The sequence below is a fragment of the Cannabis sativa genome, chromosome X (assembly GCF_029168945.1).
Source record: "Cannabis sativa cultivar Pink pepper isolate KNU-18-1 chromosome X, ASM2916894v1, whole genome shotgun sequence".
NCBI classification, from domain to species: domain Eukaryota; kingdom Viridiplantae; phylum Streptophyta; class Magnoliopsida; order Rosales; family Cannabaceae; genus Cannabis; species Cannabis sativa.
The window spans coordinates 61,564,884-61,583,337 of record NC_083610.1 but is presented as its reverse complement, the minus strand read 5'-3'; the positions used below and the strand labels follow the sequence as shown (position 1 = coordinate 61,583,337).

At 36.5% G+C, this 18,454-nt stretch overlaps 1 protein-coding gene across 1 annotated transcript; it reads right to left on the bottom strand.

The window, feature by feature from the left end:
* Nucleotides 1–577: 577 nt before the first annotated feature.
* Nucleotides 578–1,807, bottom strand: LOC115720439 (uncharacterized). Its single transcript, XM_030649591.1, has 2 exons — nucleotides 1,213–1,807; nucleotides 578–1,122 (listed from the first exon to the last, which is right to left on the bottom strand). Exons 1-2 carry the CDS (start codon nucleotides 1,805–1,807, stop codon nucleotides 578–580), a joined length of 1,140 nt encoding a protein of 379 aa, XP_030505451.1.
* Between the last annotated feature and the right edge of the window lie 16,647 nt (nucleotides 1,808–18,454).

The window sequence follows — 18,454 nt, the reverse complement described above, 5'->3', positions numbered from 1 at the left end:
AGTACCCTGAATAACCATCGAGAAATCTGTAGAAAGGATGACCTGCCACACGTTCCAAGATTTGATCAATGAATGGGAGTGGGAAATGGTCTTTACGGGTGGCGACATTTAATTTTGTATAATCAATGCACATGCGCCAACCTGTTGTGACCTTGGTAGGGATGAGTTCTCCCTTATCATTTGGTACCACTGTTATTCCCGATTTCTTGGGAACAACCTGAGTTGGGCTACCCCCCTTACTGTCGACAACAGGATAAAGTATCCCGTAATCTAGAAGCTTCAAGATTTCTGTCTTTACCACTTCCTTCATTGGTGGGTTTAATCTCCTTTGAGGATCTCATCGTGGTATAGCCTCGTCTTCCAATTTAATGTGATGGGAGCAAATCAAAGGAATAATCCATTTAATGTCAGCTAATGTCCAACCAATCGCTCCTCTTTGCTCTGTGAGCACGTTGATAAGTTGTTGCTCTTGAGTTGCATTAAGGGTGGAGGATATGATGACAGGGAAGGTGTTGTTTGCTCCCAAGAAGACGTGCTTAAGTTCCTTAGGAAGTTGAGCCAAGTTTGATTGAGGAGCTTATACAGTGGATGGTTTTGGTGTTTCTCTATCTTGAGGAAGTCCCTCAAAGATTGGATTCCAAAACATGGTTCTTTTGGTCGGTAATTGATTTATGACTTCAGGGTTGAATTTAGTATTACCCGACTCAAAACTCTCAGAAATTTCGAAGAGGTCATTGAAATGAGTGGAAGTGTATTGTGCTTCTACCTCTTCTAAAATAAGTGTATCAATCAGAAATGATTGGAAACACTCATCATTATCAGGTGGTTGTTTACCAATGTTGAAAACATTCACCTCTAGAGTCATGTTCCCAAAAGAGATTTTCATGAGACCATTCCTACAATTGATGAGAGCATTTGCTGTTGTGAGGAATGGTCGTCCGAGAATGATGGGAATTTTGGACTCTAAGTTAACTTCCGATTGAGTGTCCAAGATGAGAAAATCCACATGGTAATAGAATTTATCAATTTGAATCAAGACATCTTCAACTATTCCCCAAGGTTTCTTAACTGATCGATCGGTCAGTTGTAGCACCACAGATGTGGCCTTAAGTTCTCCTAGGCCTAGTTGCAAGTATATGGAATAAGGCATGAGATTTACACTTGCACCTAAGTCGAGGAGGGCTTGGCCAAATTCCTATTCCCCTATTTTACATGAAATGGTGGGATAACCAGGATCTTTATATTTAAGCGATGTCTTGTAGTCGATCACCGCACTAGCTTGTTCTGCCAAGAATGCAGTTTTCTTGACATGGTTCTTCCTTTTGATAGTGCATATATCCTTGATAACTTTGGCATAAGTCGGTACTTGCTTAATTACATGAAGTAATGGCAAGTTAACCTTAACTTGTGTTAAAAAGTCAAGGATTTCACTATGACTTTCCAGTACCTTCCCAATGGATTTCAAAGCTTGAGGAAAGGGCGCCTTTACTGGAAGGTTCTGTGGCACATCAGCATCTAGAGCGGGCATTGGTACACTAGTGGTCTTAGGTAATGGTGATACCGTACTTTGACCACTTCGGGTAGTAATGGAATTAAACCCTTTGAGATTAGACTCTAAAGAAGCGGAGGTTTGTGCCATATGTTGCCCTTTGGGAGTGATTTGAGGCTGAGCAGGAAGCTTACCACGCTCTTGAATGACTGAAGAATCATTTAACTTTGTTATTTGAATCTTTATGTCCTGCAATTCCTCTATCACCTGAGTGAAATAAGTCTTGAACTCTAATTGGGATTCTGAGAGAATTTTCATGGAATTCTCAAGAGAATTCTTTTATTGATCAGGCTTCCATTGGCTCCCAGATGCTTGATTTTGACTTGTATCCTTCCAACTGAAATTGGGATGGTTACGCCAACCCGAATTGTATGAGTTGGAGTAGGCATTATAAGGCTTCTTGTAATCCCCTAAGGCATTACATTGTTCCTCATCTCCTCCCCTCAACATACTAAGAGTAGGGCACTCTTGTGGTTCATGATCAGTCCCTCCACAAATGAAGCATCGTTCTTGCTTTTCCACTTTTGCAGCCATCTGGAGTGGTGTACCTTCTTGAGTTTTGAAAGCCTCAAATTGTTTTTTTAAAGCTTCAAGTTGAGCTTTCACACTGTCCTCCTCCTTCAATTGGTAGACTCCGGCTGTTCGTGGCTTGTCCGTAGGACTTGGCGCACTCCATGTGTAGGAAAGGAAAGAACTTCAATCTCACCAAATTAATTATGTCAGCTTGGTTGTTGAATGTGGCCACCACCTCTTCGAAGGCCTGAATATGCACATATGGACTCTCATTTTCCATACCATGAAAGGTTGGTAAAAGTTGAATCATGCCAGGTTTGAAATCGAAGTTGAGCATATTCATGGGATACATTATGCATGAAGGTGTGGTCGTACGCGTAGGATGTAGATAATCCTGTAGTGTTCTTGGTTGGATTTCCTGTTCTTGAGCCATCATTGGCAGTGCAGGAAGTATGGGTGATGGTGGTGAATGAGAACGAGTGGAAGAAGACGATTTAGGAGAGTTTTCTAAAATTTCAATTTGTTGTTTTACAAATCTCCCTAATTTGTCTCTATTTTGTGACATTCACTTTTTTTTTGTATTTTCACTTGTTAAATAATGTAAATTACAATATATAATTGTTTACCCAAATTTTAACGACGATGACGTGTCAAGAGTAGCAACACGTGGCACAAAAATACCGAGACTAAATTAATGAAGAATATGTAAAGTCATGACCGTTAATCATGAAGGGTGGTCTGACCGTTAGAATGAAAGTCAGATGGTCACTCTTACCCCTAGCTTGAGTAAGGTGGGCGTCTCCAAGAAGGAAAAACGACGGACTAACACCTTCGTAAGCGGAATGAACAATGACCACGTACCCACATGCCAAGTCAATCTAGGGGGTATATACTACTACTCCTACCTCAAATGCAATGATCTCCATGGGGTTTGTCTAGGGGTACACCCCTTACCCCCTAAAGGGTTAGTCTAGGGGTATACCCTTACCTCGTACACACTCATAGTACAAGTCATGCATTTTACCATAGACATAATGACATTCTCAAAGGTATATGGGGACATCCACATTGCACCATAGTTATTGACAACGAACGAGGGGTTACGCCCCTCCCCCCCCCCCCCCAACTTGGGTGGTTGTCACCCCCCCAAGTTGGATCTTAGGGGGTCATCTAACTAGGATGGTTGTCATCCCCCATCAACGAGGGTCCCGAGGGTGTTACCCCTAAGTATGGGCTTAATCTTCAAAGGTGGTTGACAACCATGTCACACCCATAAGGGACCCTCGTCAACAGTAGCTCCTTCAAATGTTCAAATCCCACGAAAGGCTCAAAGACAGTTGTCAACCCACGAAAATAGCGGGATATTGTCATAAAAATCAGACTCCAATACCTTCGAAAATTAAGGAGACGGTTGAGATAGCTCCGCGTTGGTCGCGTCTCCTGAAGCGAGAAGCACTGACCCCCCTCCCCTATATAAGGGGTCACCCATGACCTGGGAGGGGGATCCGCAATCCGAAACAATTAGAAAAATAAACACTTCTCATTCTTTGCAATTAAGAGCTTGTTCTTGACTTTTGCAACTAAGATTAATAAAACTCAAGGGGAATAGGCTATTACCCACATTTGGGGCTGAACCTCTTTAAATTCCGGTGTCTTTTATTTACATTTATTGCGAATTCTGGTGTTATTAACTACATTTATTATTGTGATTTTGGTTTAAATCTCATTTATTACGACTCCGCGTCGGTTGGCTAAAAATTCAGTCAACATTTTGGTGCTTTCAATGAGAGCTTTAGCCAAAATCTTTAAGTTTTTCACTGGAAAAAATGGTGTTAACCCGAAGATCTCAAGAGCGACCTGTCGAAGAGATGGAAAGTGCCCACCAAGTTCCATCAGCAAGCAACCTTGCTGGAAACAATGGAGAACGACCATTGCGTCCTGGAACGGCGGCACGACCACCACCGGTCAAACTGCAGCCGCTGGACAGACAACTACTGGGCGTACCACCAATGCCACTGCGGCAAGAGGCGACGCTATTGATGGCGCCACTGGAAGAGGTAATACTAGAAATTTTGTCCCACCTACTGACGGTGCGGGCCAAGTTTAGACTGGTCGCGGCCCTGGCGTCTTTATGCTGCGGAACGAACCCCATGTTGACATCGACGGAATTGACCCCAAGATGGATCAGCTGCGAGATGCAATAGGCCAGATGCAAGGCCAATTCAAAAATGTGCACCAAGAGCCAAATCAAGCTCGAGTGGATTTGACTGAAAGTCTCGCTAACCAAAGGAGAAAATTCCAATCTTGGCTGGAAGATCATGCTCGTGAGATGAGGAGGCGCCAAGACAACTGATATCGTCGCACCCAAGAGGCTGCAGACTTAATACGAAGTTACTTTAACCAAAAAAATCAAGGGATGGGTACTGAGGCCCACAATCAACAGATACCTCAAACCTATCCTCGAGAGGTCCCTATGCCAAGGAACCAAAGAGAGAGGGTGATCTATGGACCTGAAGAGCGCCCAAGGAACCAAGAGAGGACTAGGAGTCACCCCTCCAACAAGGTTCCCCGCAATAATAATCGACTACCTCTGATCGATGAGCAAGTCCTACCCGGTGATAATATGGGACGCGATGACTCGCACAATGTCCGTCTAAGGCAGAGTGGTGGAGGAAACTCTAGAAACAACATTGGTGACCGTGGCAGAAATAGTGGAAGGACGCCCCAACGTAGGGAGTGTTGGGTTTTATGCCCTAAATAAAACTCATTTCAATATAATCAGATTTACTTATTAATATAGATCAGAAATAACATTTAATGTTGCATGGTTCACATGATTTATTTCATGATTATATGTACATAATGTATGAATTCTATTTAAGTCCAGAACATATCAATTTGTTAATGATTATAGTGTTGTCAACACAGTGGAATATAATCTTAATTATATGATCGAAAGTTTATTCCCTGATTTGTCAGAACACTAGATTTCGACTGACATGGTATAATCAGCGATAGGTATTCTTACACCTTGGATAAGTGTTATGTCCTTTCCAGGACATTGGCAAAGTTTACCAGCATCAGATGTGTGGAGTACACATCGGAAGGGACCGATATTGAACTTTGATTAGATATATTAGAATTTACCGTAATATCTATTCAATTCAATATCACCTGTTGACCCTAGATCAAATGATCTTAATCCTGATATGATTAGGTTCAATCTCAAGAGTGTTATTCGTGTTCTTTGATTTGTTAGTTAAGCCTACTTTTGGGTCAGGGTGATACGTACATTTTGGGAACACGGTAGTGCAATTGAGTGGGAGCGCTAACATAAATATGGAATCTATAGCTTCTATCTGGCAAATAGAAAGTAAAGGATGATTTCCTTCGAGCTTAACCAAACGAAAATAAATGGTGGAGATCTCATTTCACTTAGCTGAAATATCATTTATACAGGGTTAAGTGTTTTAAGGATAAAATACATTGTAGGGTGTTACGGTAATTTAATCCCTTTACAGTGTAAATCATCTATATAGAGGATCATTGATCACATTAGGATTATAATAATGGATAACTAATGACGTGTTTATATCGTGGAACATATAGAGCGTTCTATATACTGAGAGTGCAATTCTAAGTTCTATGCGTGGATTCAACGAAGAATTAATAAGTCAGTGAATTTAAGATATAAATTCTTGATCTACTTATTGGAAGCTCGGATATATAGACCCATAGTCCCCATACTAGTTGAGACCATACTGCTTGTAAGACTCAGTTAATTGATTTTGATTAATCAATTATATTCTAAAGTTAGGATATGTCTAGTTTATGAATTTTGAATTTTCACTAAGCAAGGGCGAAATTGTAAAGAAAAGAGTTTCTAGGTTTATTTATTAATTAAGAGACTTTATATGTCTAATTAATAAATATATTAAATGACAATATTATTTAATAATTAATTTTTAGTTATTAAATAATTAGAATTGGCATTTAAATGGTTGAATTTGAAAATTGGCGTTTTTGAGAAAATGAGATGCATAAATGATAAAACAGCAAAATTGCATAAGTGAGGCCCATTATCCATGGCCCATGGCCGGCCACACTTATAGGGTTTTATCATTTATTTTTTCATTATTTTAATGTCAAATAATTCTAACTTAAACCTAGGTGGTTACCTATAAATAGATAGTGATGACTCTCATTCACACTTAACTTCTGTCAGATGAAAACAGAGCCTCTATCTTTTCTCTATAGGCCGAACCTCTTCCCTCTTCTTTTCTTCTCTAAATTTCGAAATTCTTGAGTGAATGAGTGAGTGCCCACACACATCAAGTGGTATCTCAATCATAGTGTGTAAGACTGTGGAAAACCATCCAATAAGAAGGAGAATCAGCATCAAAGGAAGGAGAGAAAGAGATCCATGTTCATATATTGATAATGCTCTGCTACAGAAAGGAATCAAGGGCTAGATATCTGAACGGAAGGAGTCATTATATTCCGCTGCACCCAATGTAAGGTTTACTAAACTTTATATGTGTTTATTTCATTGTTTTAGAATTCATATTAGGATGTTAATGAAACATACTTGTTAGTAAATCTAGATCCTGGTAAAATATATCCAACAACTGGCCTCAGAGCCATGGTAATGATTTACTTTCATGAAATATGAATTAAAACGATGTTAAGTGTTGATTTGGATGGTTTCATGTGGTTTATGTGCTTATTTGATGATAGTTTAGAAATCGCAATATATGTTACTGAAATATTTTTTATTTCGATCTGGAATTATTTTTTTCTGGAAAGTAGACGAAAAATTAATAAATTTAGACTTTTACAGAACCTAATTTGGAGTTTTTATGAATTAGTTATGATTTTTTTGAAGTTGAACGAAAATATCAGGATTTGAATGCACACGCACGCGCGCGGACGCAGACAACATCTTGTCTGAAGGGCAGCTCGCGCCCAAGATGCTCGGTCAAATGAGGCTACTTGTAGCCTCTTTCCTCGGCGTTTTCCTTGCATCCGCGCGCGCAGGGGTATGCAATGCATACCCCTGTGCCTCAAACTTGTTTTCGTCATAACTTTTGATTCAAAAATCGTTTTTCATTGAAACAAAAGCCAAATTTTGGTAGAATTTTGTGTAGAATCTAAATTTTCAATTAAAAAAATCTAATTTTCAGAATAAAATTAATTTTTATTAATTTTTTTTAATTAATTAAAATTAGTTTCTGATATTAGTAGGCTTTGAATTTTGAAATTTTGATTTCTCACAAAGGAGCCTTATGGTTAATTTTGAAACTTTAGATTATTTTATTTATTTTAATTATAAGATCAGATATTATTTTTTATTAAATTTTAAATGATCTTATTTTGATATTAAAATATTATCTTTTAAAAATAATCTTGTTCAAATTTCAAAATTACCTAACCATATCATATCCTTTTCAAATTTGTTATTTTCAAAATATATTTTATTAATTAAAATTATAAGATTAGGAATATGTTAGGTTTAACATTTTATCTTATTAGACATTTTTTTATTAAAATTATATTTTGGCAAAAATAACATGAAGATTTGAAAAATTGGTTAGTTTAGTTTGAATAGATATTTTAGGGTTTCAAACCATAAATTTTTCAAACTTATTATTATTTTTTTTAAAATATTCTAACCATATAAAATATCTTATTTTTCAATTAGTTTATTTATGTAATTGTAACGCCCTTACTTAAGTTAAATAAGATGCCATAAATAAACTGGCGTTAAGATACTAATGTTGCCTTTATTAAAAAAATAACAATTTTCAAAACATGGGTACCCAGTTGAAAATAAAGTATTACCACTTAGGGAAAAGTAATAGAAAATTTAAACGACAACATCCTCGATAAGTTTAAATTAAAAAAAAAAAACTTTCAGCGGAAGATGGCCAAGACCACACCCAGTTACATGATCACACGAGATACACCCCATGCTGCCCAGACTCAACTTGTCACCGAAAGCTTACAGGCTTACTTATCTGCACATAGGGGGTAAATAAGGGGTGAGCTGCAAACCCCAGTAAGGAAAAACAAAATACTATGTACCAGCATTCACACATCATAGCACAAACATATACATCAAACATACAACAACCTAATCATAAGTATAAATAGAGGCAGCCACACAAATACTGAAATACCACACACTCACACTCCAGCTTCCATACAAATCTGGAGTGTCTTACGTTCTTAACCAGAACGCAGTACCAATAACCAGTGCACCCTTACGTACACTGCCTCACTACCACATCACCATACATGTGTGGTTTCCAACCACTTCCAAGTACCTGGAACATAATTAAACATCCATATACAATCCATTGACAAAATACTATTTCACCGAAACCATCACATACCACAGTTTCAATACAATTTATTCAAGCAGTCATACTAGGTACTCAAACCATATAAAAAGCAAGTATAAAGTATAATTATTTTTCCTTACCTCAACTCCGCTGTAATTAACTCCTACGATACCTTCTAGGCCCTATAACATTTAACGAAACCCTTAGTCCACCAATAAACTCAATATACTTATTACTCTTACTGTATAGCAACTTTAGCCTAGAATTTGACTTATAAAACGTTTGAATTAGAAGTCCTACTGTTCACAAAGTTTTTAGTTAATTGAAAGACCTTTCTAACGGTATAAAGATCATCAAAATCGGAGCTATAACCTAGGAGTTATGCATGTTTTCTCAAAACAGTTTCTTTAAAATCCTGGATCATGCCGATTTCTGAATACAGCCTAAAAATAAAAGTTTTAAAAATAGTTATACCCCGATCTAGACAATACTTTCTTCATAAAAAATGTAGCTATTTTTCTAAGCTTTAAAACGAGATAAAGATCTTCTAAAATGGATCAAAAGTGAGAGAGATATTGAATTTTTACTGAAGACACTTTTTCTGAAATAAAACTTAAAACGAAATATCATAACCGAGTAAAGATACTAACTTTTGACTGGTAAGAACTCCAAATTAGGGAAAGGTTTATTCAAAGAAAATATGGATTATTGAATTATCTTTCTAACAGTACAAGAATTGCTGGAAAATAATAGATATCGACAGAGATATCACACTTTTACTAAGGCAATATCGAAAAGAAATTTAAAAAAACAGTAATTCGACAGTCAGTGTAAAACATGAATTTTTTGACATCGAAATAATCAGAATTAGGAAAGAGTTTCTTCATAAAAAATTTAGAACATTAAATTATCTTTAAAACAGTGCCTAGATTATTGAAAACGGACAAACAAGGAGAGAGATATGATAGTTTTATGAAAACCTATTTCTCTGAAAACGAAAATAAAACATACTTACGAAAAACCTACATCCAACCCCGACATTAAGAGACAGTAAAAGTTTTTACCTTAGAAATCGAATAATGTGATAGAGGCTTCAATTTATGCTATGCTGTAATTTGGTGTGATAGAGGCTACGAGAGATTTAGGAATTATCTAAGTGGAGAGAAAGAAGTAGAGAATGAAATTTGTGTTCATCGTTTCATTGAATGGTAAAACCATACCGTATATATTCAACTGATTAGATAAAATCTAGGAATTTAAAATTTAAACTCAGCTATACCTTTTCATTTTTAAGGAATAAAATATTGATTAATTATAATATAAAATTCCTCATAATTTAAATTTAAATTCAACTAAGTCAAATATCCTAAACTAACTTCCCCATTCTTCTCTCACTCTCACGTGTCCCTCTCTCTATTCATCTATTACTATAGCCTTTACAAATATATATATATATTTTATTATCAAGCTTATACAAAATATATATATATATATTCCTATTATAAATACCACTAGTCTTATTTATTTAATAAACCTATATGTATAAAATAGTATACTAATTTTATCTATATTCCTATTACATGTATAACAAATCTTATCACTTAATCATACAACTATTTCCTAATAACTTATTCTCTAATATAATTAATATTAATTAATACTTAATCTAATTAACTATATAATTGTACTTAGTAAATACCAATAATATTCATATTTTATTTAATGCAACAATAACATATCAAAACACACAATAATATACCAAAAATAATATACTTGTACTGGATATTACAGTAATATTTAAATTTATTAAATTATAAGACTTAGAATATAATAATGGAATATCTAAATTTTAAAATTCAAGATATTTTATTATATTATCTTATTAGAAATTTTAAATAAATTTAAATTTTGAATAAACTTGATATTTGAAAAATTGGTTAGATATTTTTTTTTATTTTTTTTTGTTAGAATTTAAGAAATTTAGGAGTTTCTTGAATTTTGAATTTTTTTCAAATATTCTCGAACAACCTAAATTTGAATTCTAGTTAAGATATTTATTATAAAATTTTATTTTATTTTTAAATTTTAAAATTGAGATATTTTAGCTTACTTTCCAGATATTCCAGATCAGTTATTTGTTTGTATTGTTTGATTATATTATTATGTATTCAAAAAAAATTTTACAAACCTATTATTTATGTAATATCCCAATAAGCTTAATAATTAATAATTAGGGTTTATATTTATATTATGAGTTAACCAGGTAATGAGTGGGATGATAATCCAACTAATTTAGTTCAACATAAAATTTTAAATTTGCTATAAGTGGATAAATAAACGTGATTTTTAAATTACGGAGATTTATATAGTATGTGTGAATGTAATATGAACTATATGTGGAATAAAAATATTTTCAGGTTTGACAACCTTGGAGACTCGATCGGGGGCTAGAAATGTCATAACAGGCTTAATTGATAGAATTAATGAGAATATTTTGATAAGTTGATAATATAGGTATTGGGATAATTAGGAGTATGTAGAATTTAATGTAGCGCTCTAGAAGTAAAAGTTTCTTAGTAACTAAGAAATAATAAAATAATTATTAATAATAAAATTTTTATTAATATTATATTATTATATATTATTATTATTATATATTATTATTATTATTATTATTATTATTATTATTATTATTATTAACGTTAAAAGAAAATTTGAATACGTATATATATATATTATTAAGTTATATATATAACTTATCAGAGAACAGAGAGACGAACCCTCGTTTCTCCCCTTCAACTAAATTTTCTCTTTTTATATCCATTTTCTTTGATTTTCAATCCAAAACTTAGCGATCTAAGCTCCGGTAGTAGCAGGATAGTGAATTCTCAGAGCGGAGAAGCTTAAGGTAAGGTTTAATTTCGTTTTAAGTTTAATAACAATTGGTTTCGTATAGGGGTTTTGTGAATTAGAATAGTTATGAAGGTTCTGACCTTATAGGATTGTTCTCGGGTAGTCATGGGACTAGTTCCGATGTTTTCTTGTTGAAATTGAAGTAGTTTTGGGTTAGAAATCGAGTTTGGAACTTTTTAAAGCTTAGTCCGAGCGTTAATGGCGTTTTCCATTTAAGGGCTCGATTTTAACTTCTGTTACATAAGAATGATAGTATTCATGGTATATATGTGCCCTGTGAAGTTTGGAGTGATTTGGATAAGTTTTGGTAGTGTTTCGGTGAGTGCGAAAATTGAGATTTTCGTGTTTCATAGTTTTTAGAAATTCATAAGAGATCAGAAATCGTATTTTTATCATAACTTTTCACTCGGGTGTCTATTTTGGACGTTCTATATACCGTTTCGAAGCTTGCGACGAGCTCTACAATATGGTGTATATTTTAGAGCCAAAATATAAGTTTTATTTTAGTGTATTATACCACAGAGTTTGGTAGAAAATCCTAGATTGTCTTACGCGAGTGTTAAGTGGTGTTTTGGGATAAACACTTATTGATTTACTATTGTTATGACATAGGGCCCGAGATTATCGATCGTTCTCCAAGCAGGTCGGCCAACATACCTGATCCGAAACTTGAGGTAAGAAAAGTATAATGTACCACATGGCATGACATGTTCGAAATTACCGATTGTCTGATTAGGCAATGATAATGTAATGATACTATGGACACGATATATGGGCTCACCTGATTAGGTGATGCAATACATTTGGCGACGTACCAGGAAAAGGTACGGACGTCAGTGGCATATGATGAGTACCGAGCGTAGGTACGAGATCGTCTGATTAGGCGATGCGATATATTAGCGTCAAGTTGTGGCACGGGCTCACTTCCGTTTAGGTGATGCAATGATATTATATATGATATTGCATTATGACACGGGCTTTGCTTGATTAGGCAATACAAATATATGAGCATATCTCGTTTCTATGCATGTGATTGATTATATTACCTACTGTTGAATGTTATAGTTTAATCATTTTGTGATAATGAAATGTATAATTAGCTATTTAATGTATCCTTCTTTATTACTTTTCTTGCTGAGTCTATGTGACTCATGGGTGCTTTGTGGCGCAGGTAAGGGCAAGGCAAAGTTAGAACAACCATGAGATGGCGATCTTCTCCAACAATGTACATATTGACCCCACCAGCTTGCGTGTTGAGTTGACATGAGTTGTTTTGCATCGGTGTGTCTTGTGTCTGTCGTATTTTGAATTGTATTTCGAACCGTTGTGTTGTTGTATATCATCTTTTGGATAAATCTTTTATAACAGGGATTTCCGGAACTCCTTTTTACTGCCGTTATAATGTCCGTTTTTAGTATTTTATTTTAGTCAAGTTTTTATTATCCTCACAGTTTTTAATAATTAATTACTATATTAGTATTAAACTAGTTTTATAAATTCACACACGTGGCGTTCCTATAGATTAGGGCGTTACAACTTGGTATCGTAGCACCATGGTTTTAAAGGTCCCGAAGACCGGTCGAATATGTACATTTGCCGCGAGGACAGGTCGACTCATGGTATAGTAAGTGTTTATGTTATTTGCTATTGCCTTACCGGTTTAGACAATTATAGTGTATGATGAGAAGAAGTAGTGTGTGAATAGCATATGCATATTGATGTTGATATTGTTTGAATTCTAAATCGTTGAAGGTTTTGGGTTGCGGGATATTGGATCATGCAACGGCGATCTGGCCGTTTAAACCGCGAGGCGGAGCTCGGGTTAGGTGGTGGGGAAGAGCATCCTCCACCCCTCAAAATCGGGAACAACTATTTGCGCCATGCAAGAGACGATTAGGCAGCAAGGGGAGCGGCATTCGAGACTCCGAGAGAGCAACGGGCTCGTCCTGCACCTATCGGCACCTCGGGTAGTGCCACCGAATGTGGGGGATCGTATGGAACCAATTTATGAGCGGTTCGAGAAACAAAACCCACCCGTGTTTGAGGGTGGCCCGGACCACCGAAAGCGAACGTTGGATGACTATGATTGCTTCTATCTTTGATTTCATGCGGGTAGAAAATAATGATCGGGTACGATGTGCTATTTATATGTTACGAGATGATGTCTTGATATGGTGAGAGATTGTTTCCCAAGGTCATAATCTGAATACTATGACTTGGGATGCATTCTGTGGCAATCGTTGTTTATGAGAAATATTATAATGAATCCATTCGTGCCGCTCAAATTGAAGAAGTTCGCACGATTAGTTCAAGGTAGCATATTTGTGACCGAATATGCTACCAAGTTTGACGAGCTAGCCAAGTTTGCTTCGATGAAGTGGCCGGTGATGCCGCAAGAAAAGCTAAGTTTATCGCAGGTCTTGAAGAGTATATTGCTAGAGATGTGATTATGGCAGCCAAAACAATCGGGGATCGTGAAGACTTATCCTCGGATTGTGGACTTAGCTCTCACCGCCGAAGTGGGCCGAAAGCATGATTCGTAAAAAGAGTACTCGGAGGAGGGACGTGTGGAAAACCTCATCTAGTGCATCGAGTGAGTAAAAGCTTTAGCCCCAATGACCGAAAAAGGAAACCGGATGGATCACCGGTTGTTGGTCCAAACAGAAAGTTTCAAGGTAACTGTGGCTTTCGTCGAGCGAAATGAGGTTTGGCGGCCTTACCCGAATGCCCAAAATGCAAAAGACATCACTTGGGTGAATGCTCTAGAGTTTGCTACCAATGTGGAGTAGCAGTGTCATTTCAAGAACAACCGTCCACTGCCTACAAAAGCCCGAGGCTAAGAGAGAAAGTCCCGTGGTTCCCTGCTAGGGTGTTTGCTTTGACCCAAGGCATGCGGAAGCCGGCCCTTCGGCCCATGTGAGATATCTATTGGTGGTATTATGTTTACTATTTTGATTGATTCTGGTGCCACACATTCATATATTTCTAGTAGAATCATTGAGAAATTGAGTAGGCCATGTGATATCATGTCTAGTGGATTTGGTACCTTGTTACCTACTGGAGAAGTGGTAATCTCCCGGGAGGTGGGTAAGGTCTCTCCCAAAGTGTTAGTAAGGGGAGAGAATTGTCGGTGGATCGATTGAATTAGACTTAGAAGATTTTGATGCAATCCTGGGAATGGATTGGTTGACTAAGTACAATGCTACTATAGATTGTAAGAGAAAAATGGTGACTTTTGAACCAGAGGGTGAGATTCCATTTGTTTTTATGGGAAAGGTACAGGGATCTCATTCCTTTGATATCGCACTTAGGACCAAGGAATTATTACGAGAAGGATGTATGGGATACCCGGCTAGTGTGTTGGATACCACAAAGATACACCCGAGGGGTCGGAAAAGGTTCGAGTAGTATGTGAATTTCCGAGATGTATTCCCGAAGAAGCACGGGATTACCACCAAAAAGAGAGATTGACTTCGAAATTGAATTAGTACACGGGGCCGAGCCGGTTTCTAAGGCTCCATATAGAATGGCACCTAGAATTGAAAGAATTGAAAGTCCAATTACGAACCTACTTGATCTACGATTCACGAGGCCGAGTACCTCTCCTTGGGGTGCACCCGGTTTTGTTTGTCAAGAAGAAGGATGGATAGTTACGTATGTGCATTGATTATCGTGAATTGAACAAGTTGACAATAAAGAACAAATATCCTTTGCCAAGGATAGATGATTTGTTTGATCGATTCTGAGGGAAAGACCATCTTCTCCAAAATTGACCTTCGATCCGGTTATCACCGGTTGAGGATTCGGGAAGAGGATATTCCCAAAACCGGCTTCGTACTCGATATGGGCACTATGAGTTTTTAGTGATGTCCTTCGGCTTGACTAATGCACCAGCAGCATTTATGGACTTAATGAATCGGGTATTTAAGGACTTTCTAGATAACTTTGTGATTGTGTTTATTGATGACATTCTAGTCTATTCTGAATCGGAAGAAGCTCATGAACAACACCTCCGTATGGTATTGCAGCGTCTTCGAGAACACAAGCTTTATGCAAAGTTCAAGAAGTGTGAGTTCTAGCTATCCCAAGTGAGTTTCTTATGACACGTGGTAACCAAGGATGGGATACTGGTAGATTCGATAAAGATTGAAGCTGTTCAGGATTGGCCACGACCTAAGACAGTAACTGAAGTTAGAAGTATCTTAGATTTGGCTGGGTACTATAAGAGATTTATGGAAGGTTTTTCTAATATTGCTACTACTTTGACTGAGCTGGCCCGAAAGAGTTATAAGTTTATGTGGACTGATAAATGCGAGAATAGCTTTCAAGAATTAAAGAAGAGATTGATTACGCACCGGTTCTAAGCCTCGGTCGGTGACGAAAAGTTTGTGATATATTGTGATGCCTTAAGACAAGGTTTCTGATGTGTGTTAATGCAATCAGGGAAGGTTATTGCTTATGCCTCTGGATAGTTAAAAGATTTTGAACAACGTTACCCTGCTCATGATCTATAATTGGTAGCAGTGGTTTTTACCCTAAAAGTTTGGGGTCACTACTTATATGGTGAAAAGTGTGAGATTTATACTGATCACAAAAGTTTGAAATACTTTTTCACTCAAAAAGATTTGAATATGAGACAACGACGATGGCTAGAGTTAGTCAAGGATTATGACTGTGAAATCCTCTACCATCCCGGCAAAGCAAACGTAGTGGCAGATGCACTTAGCCGGAAAGGCCTGTGGCAAGTTTATGAATTGAAGGAAATCTCTTCAAGATTGGCTAAGGATATGACCAAGACCGAGATTGAGTTCGTAGTCAGGAAGTTTGCAAATATTATATTGCGTACCGATTCTTGGAAAGAATAAAGATTGGCCAACAAAATGATCCCGAATTTATTGAACTCGAAAAAAGTCGAGATTGGTGCTACAAAAGATTTCATTGTGACTCCAAGTGGACTACTAAGATATAAGGGTAGAATTTGTGTTCCGAACGGATGATCAGATCGAAGAGAAATTCTTGATGAGTTCCATACTACTCGTATTCCCTACACCCGGGGACAACAAAGATGTATCATGACACCAAGGCAATATATTGGTGGCGGGAATGAAGAAGTGATATTGTTGAATACGTTTCAAAGTGTTTAACCCGTCGGCGGGTTAAGAATTTGAACATCAAAGGCCACAGGTTTACTTCGGCCCTTGAGAATACCCGAATGGAAATGGGAAGATATAACTATGGACTTCGTAGTGGGGTTGCTCTAGACTACCGGGTTATATGATTCCATATGGGTGATAGTGGATAGATTCACCAAGTCCGCCGCACTTTTTACTGTGCGAGTGACTTATACCGTGGAGCAGTATGCTGAATTGTACATTAAGGAAATAGTGAGACTCCATGGAACCCCAAAGTCAATTGTTTCGTATCGTGATCCCAAATTTACTTCCAAGTTCTCGGGAGAGTTTACGTAAAGCTATGGGAACCAAGTTGAGATTCAGTACAGCTTTTCACCCTCAAACAGATGGTCAGTCTGAGAGAACCATTCAGATATTGGAAGACATGTTGCGAGCATGTGTAATAGATTTTGAAGGATCTTGGAGCAAGTTCCTACCCTTGATTGAGTTTTCATATAATAATAGTTATCAGAGTACCATTGGTATGGCACCTTACGAGATGTTGTATGGTAGGAAATGTCGATCGCCTATCCACTGGGATGAGGCCGGGAGAGAGACGTTATCTTGGACTCGAATTGGTCCAAAAGGACCAATGAAGCCATTGAAAAGATTCGATCTCGTATGCTTGCTTCGCAAAGTAGACAAAAAAGCTACGCCGATCCAAAGCGTAGGGATATCGAATTTCAAGTGGGGAGACTCGTATTTCTTCGAATATCACCTATAAAAGGGGTGCGTAGATTTGGAAAGAAAGGAAAGTTGAGCCCTAGATACATTGGTCCTTTTGAGATACGGAGCGGATAGGACAGTGGCCTATCGATTAGCTTTACCACCCGCGTTATCCGGGGTGCATAATGTCTTCCATATCTCTATGTTGAGAAAGTACGTGTCAGATCCGACACATGTTTTGAGTTACGATGATATTGAGCTCCAGACAGACTTATCTTATAATGAACAACCTATCCAGATTTTAGACAGAAAGGAGAAAGTACTTCGAAATAAAACGATCCCTCTGGTTAAAGTCCTATGGAGGAATAGTAAAGTTGAGGAAGCGACTTGGGAATTAGAGTCACAGATAAGGGAGTTGTATCCCGAGTTATTCAGGTAAATTTCGAGGACGAAATTCTTATAAGGAGGGGATGGTTGTAATATCCCAATAAGCTTAATAATTAATAATTAGGGTTTATATTTATATTATGAGTTAACCAGGTAATGAGTGGGATGATAATCCAACTAATTTAGTTCAACATAAAATTTTAAATTTGCTATAAGTGGATAAATAAACGTGATTTTTAAATTACGGAGATTTATATAGTATGTGTGAATGTAATATGAACTATATGTGGAATAAAAATATTTTCAGGTTTGACAACCTTGGAGACTCGATCGGGGGCTAGAAATGTCATAACAGGCTTAATTGATAGAATTAATGAGAATATTTTGATAAGTTGATAATATAGGTATTGGGATAATTAGGAGTATGTAGAATTTAATGTAGCGCTCTAGAAGTAAAAGTTTCTTAGTAACTAAGAAATAATAAAATAATTATTAATAATAAAATTTTTATTAATATTATATTATTATATATTATTATTATTATATATTATTATTATTATTATTATTATTATTATTATTATTAACGTTAAAAGAAAATTTGAATACGTATATATATATATTATTAAGTTATATATATAACTTATCAGAGAACAGAGAGACGAACCCTCGTTTCTCCCCTTCAACTAAATTTTCTCTTTTTATATCCATTTTCTTTGATTTTCAATCCAAAACTTAGCGATCTAAGCTCCGGTAGTAGCAGGATAGTGAATTCTCAGAGCAGTGAAGCTTAAGGTAAGGTTTAATTTCATTTTAAGTTTAATAACAATTGGTTTCGTATAGGGGTTCTGTGAGTTAGAATAGTTATGAAGGTTCTGACCTTATAGGATTGTTCTCGGGTAGTCATGGGACTA

Bases quoted from the DNA above. Each gene is read 5' to 3' on its own strand.
- LOC115720439 (XM_030649591.1), bottom strand. From the start codon at position 1,807: ATGAAAATTCTCTCAGAATCCCAATTAGAGTTCAAGACTTATTTCACT. The intron at 1,123-1,212 runs GTAAAATAGGGG...ACTTGCAACTAG, and splicing joins TGGTTATCCCACCATTTCAT to GCCTAGGAGAACTTAAGGCC.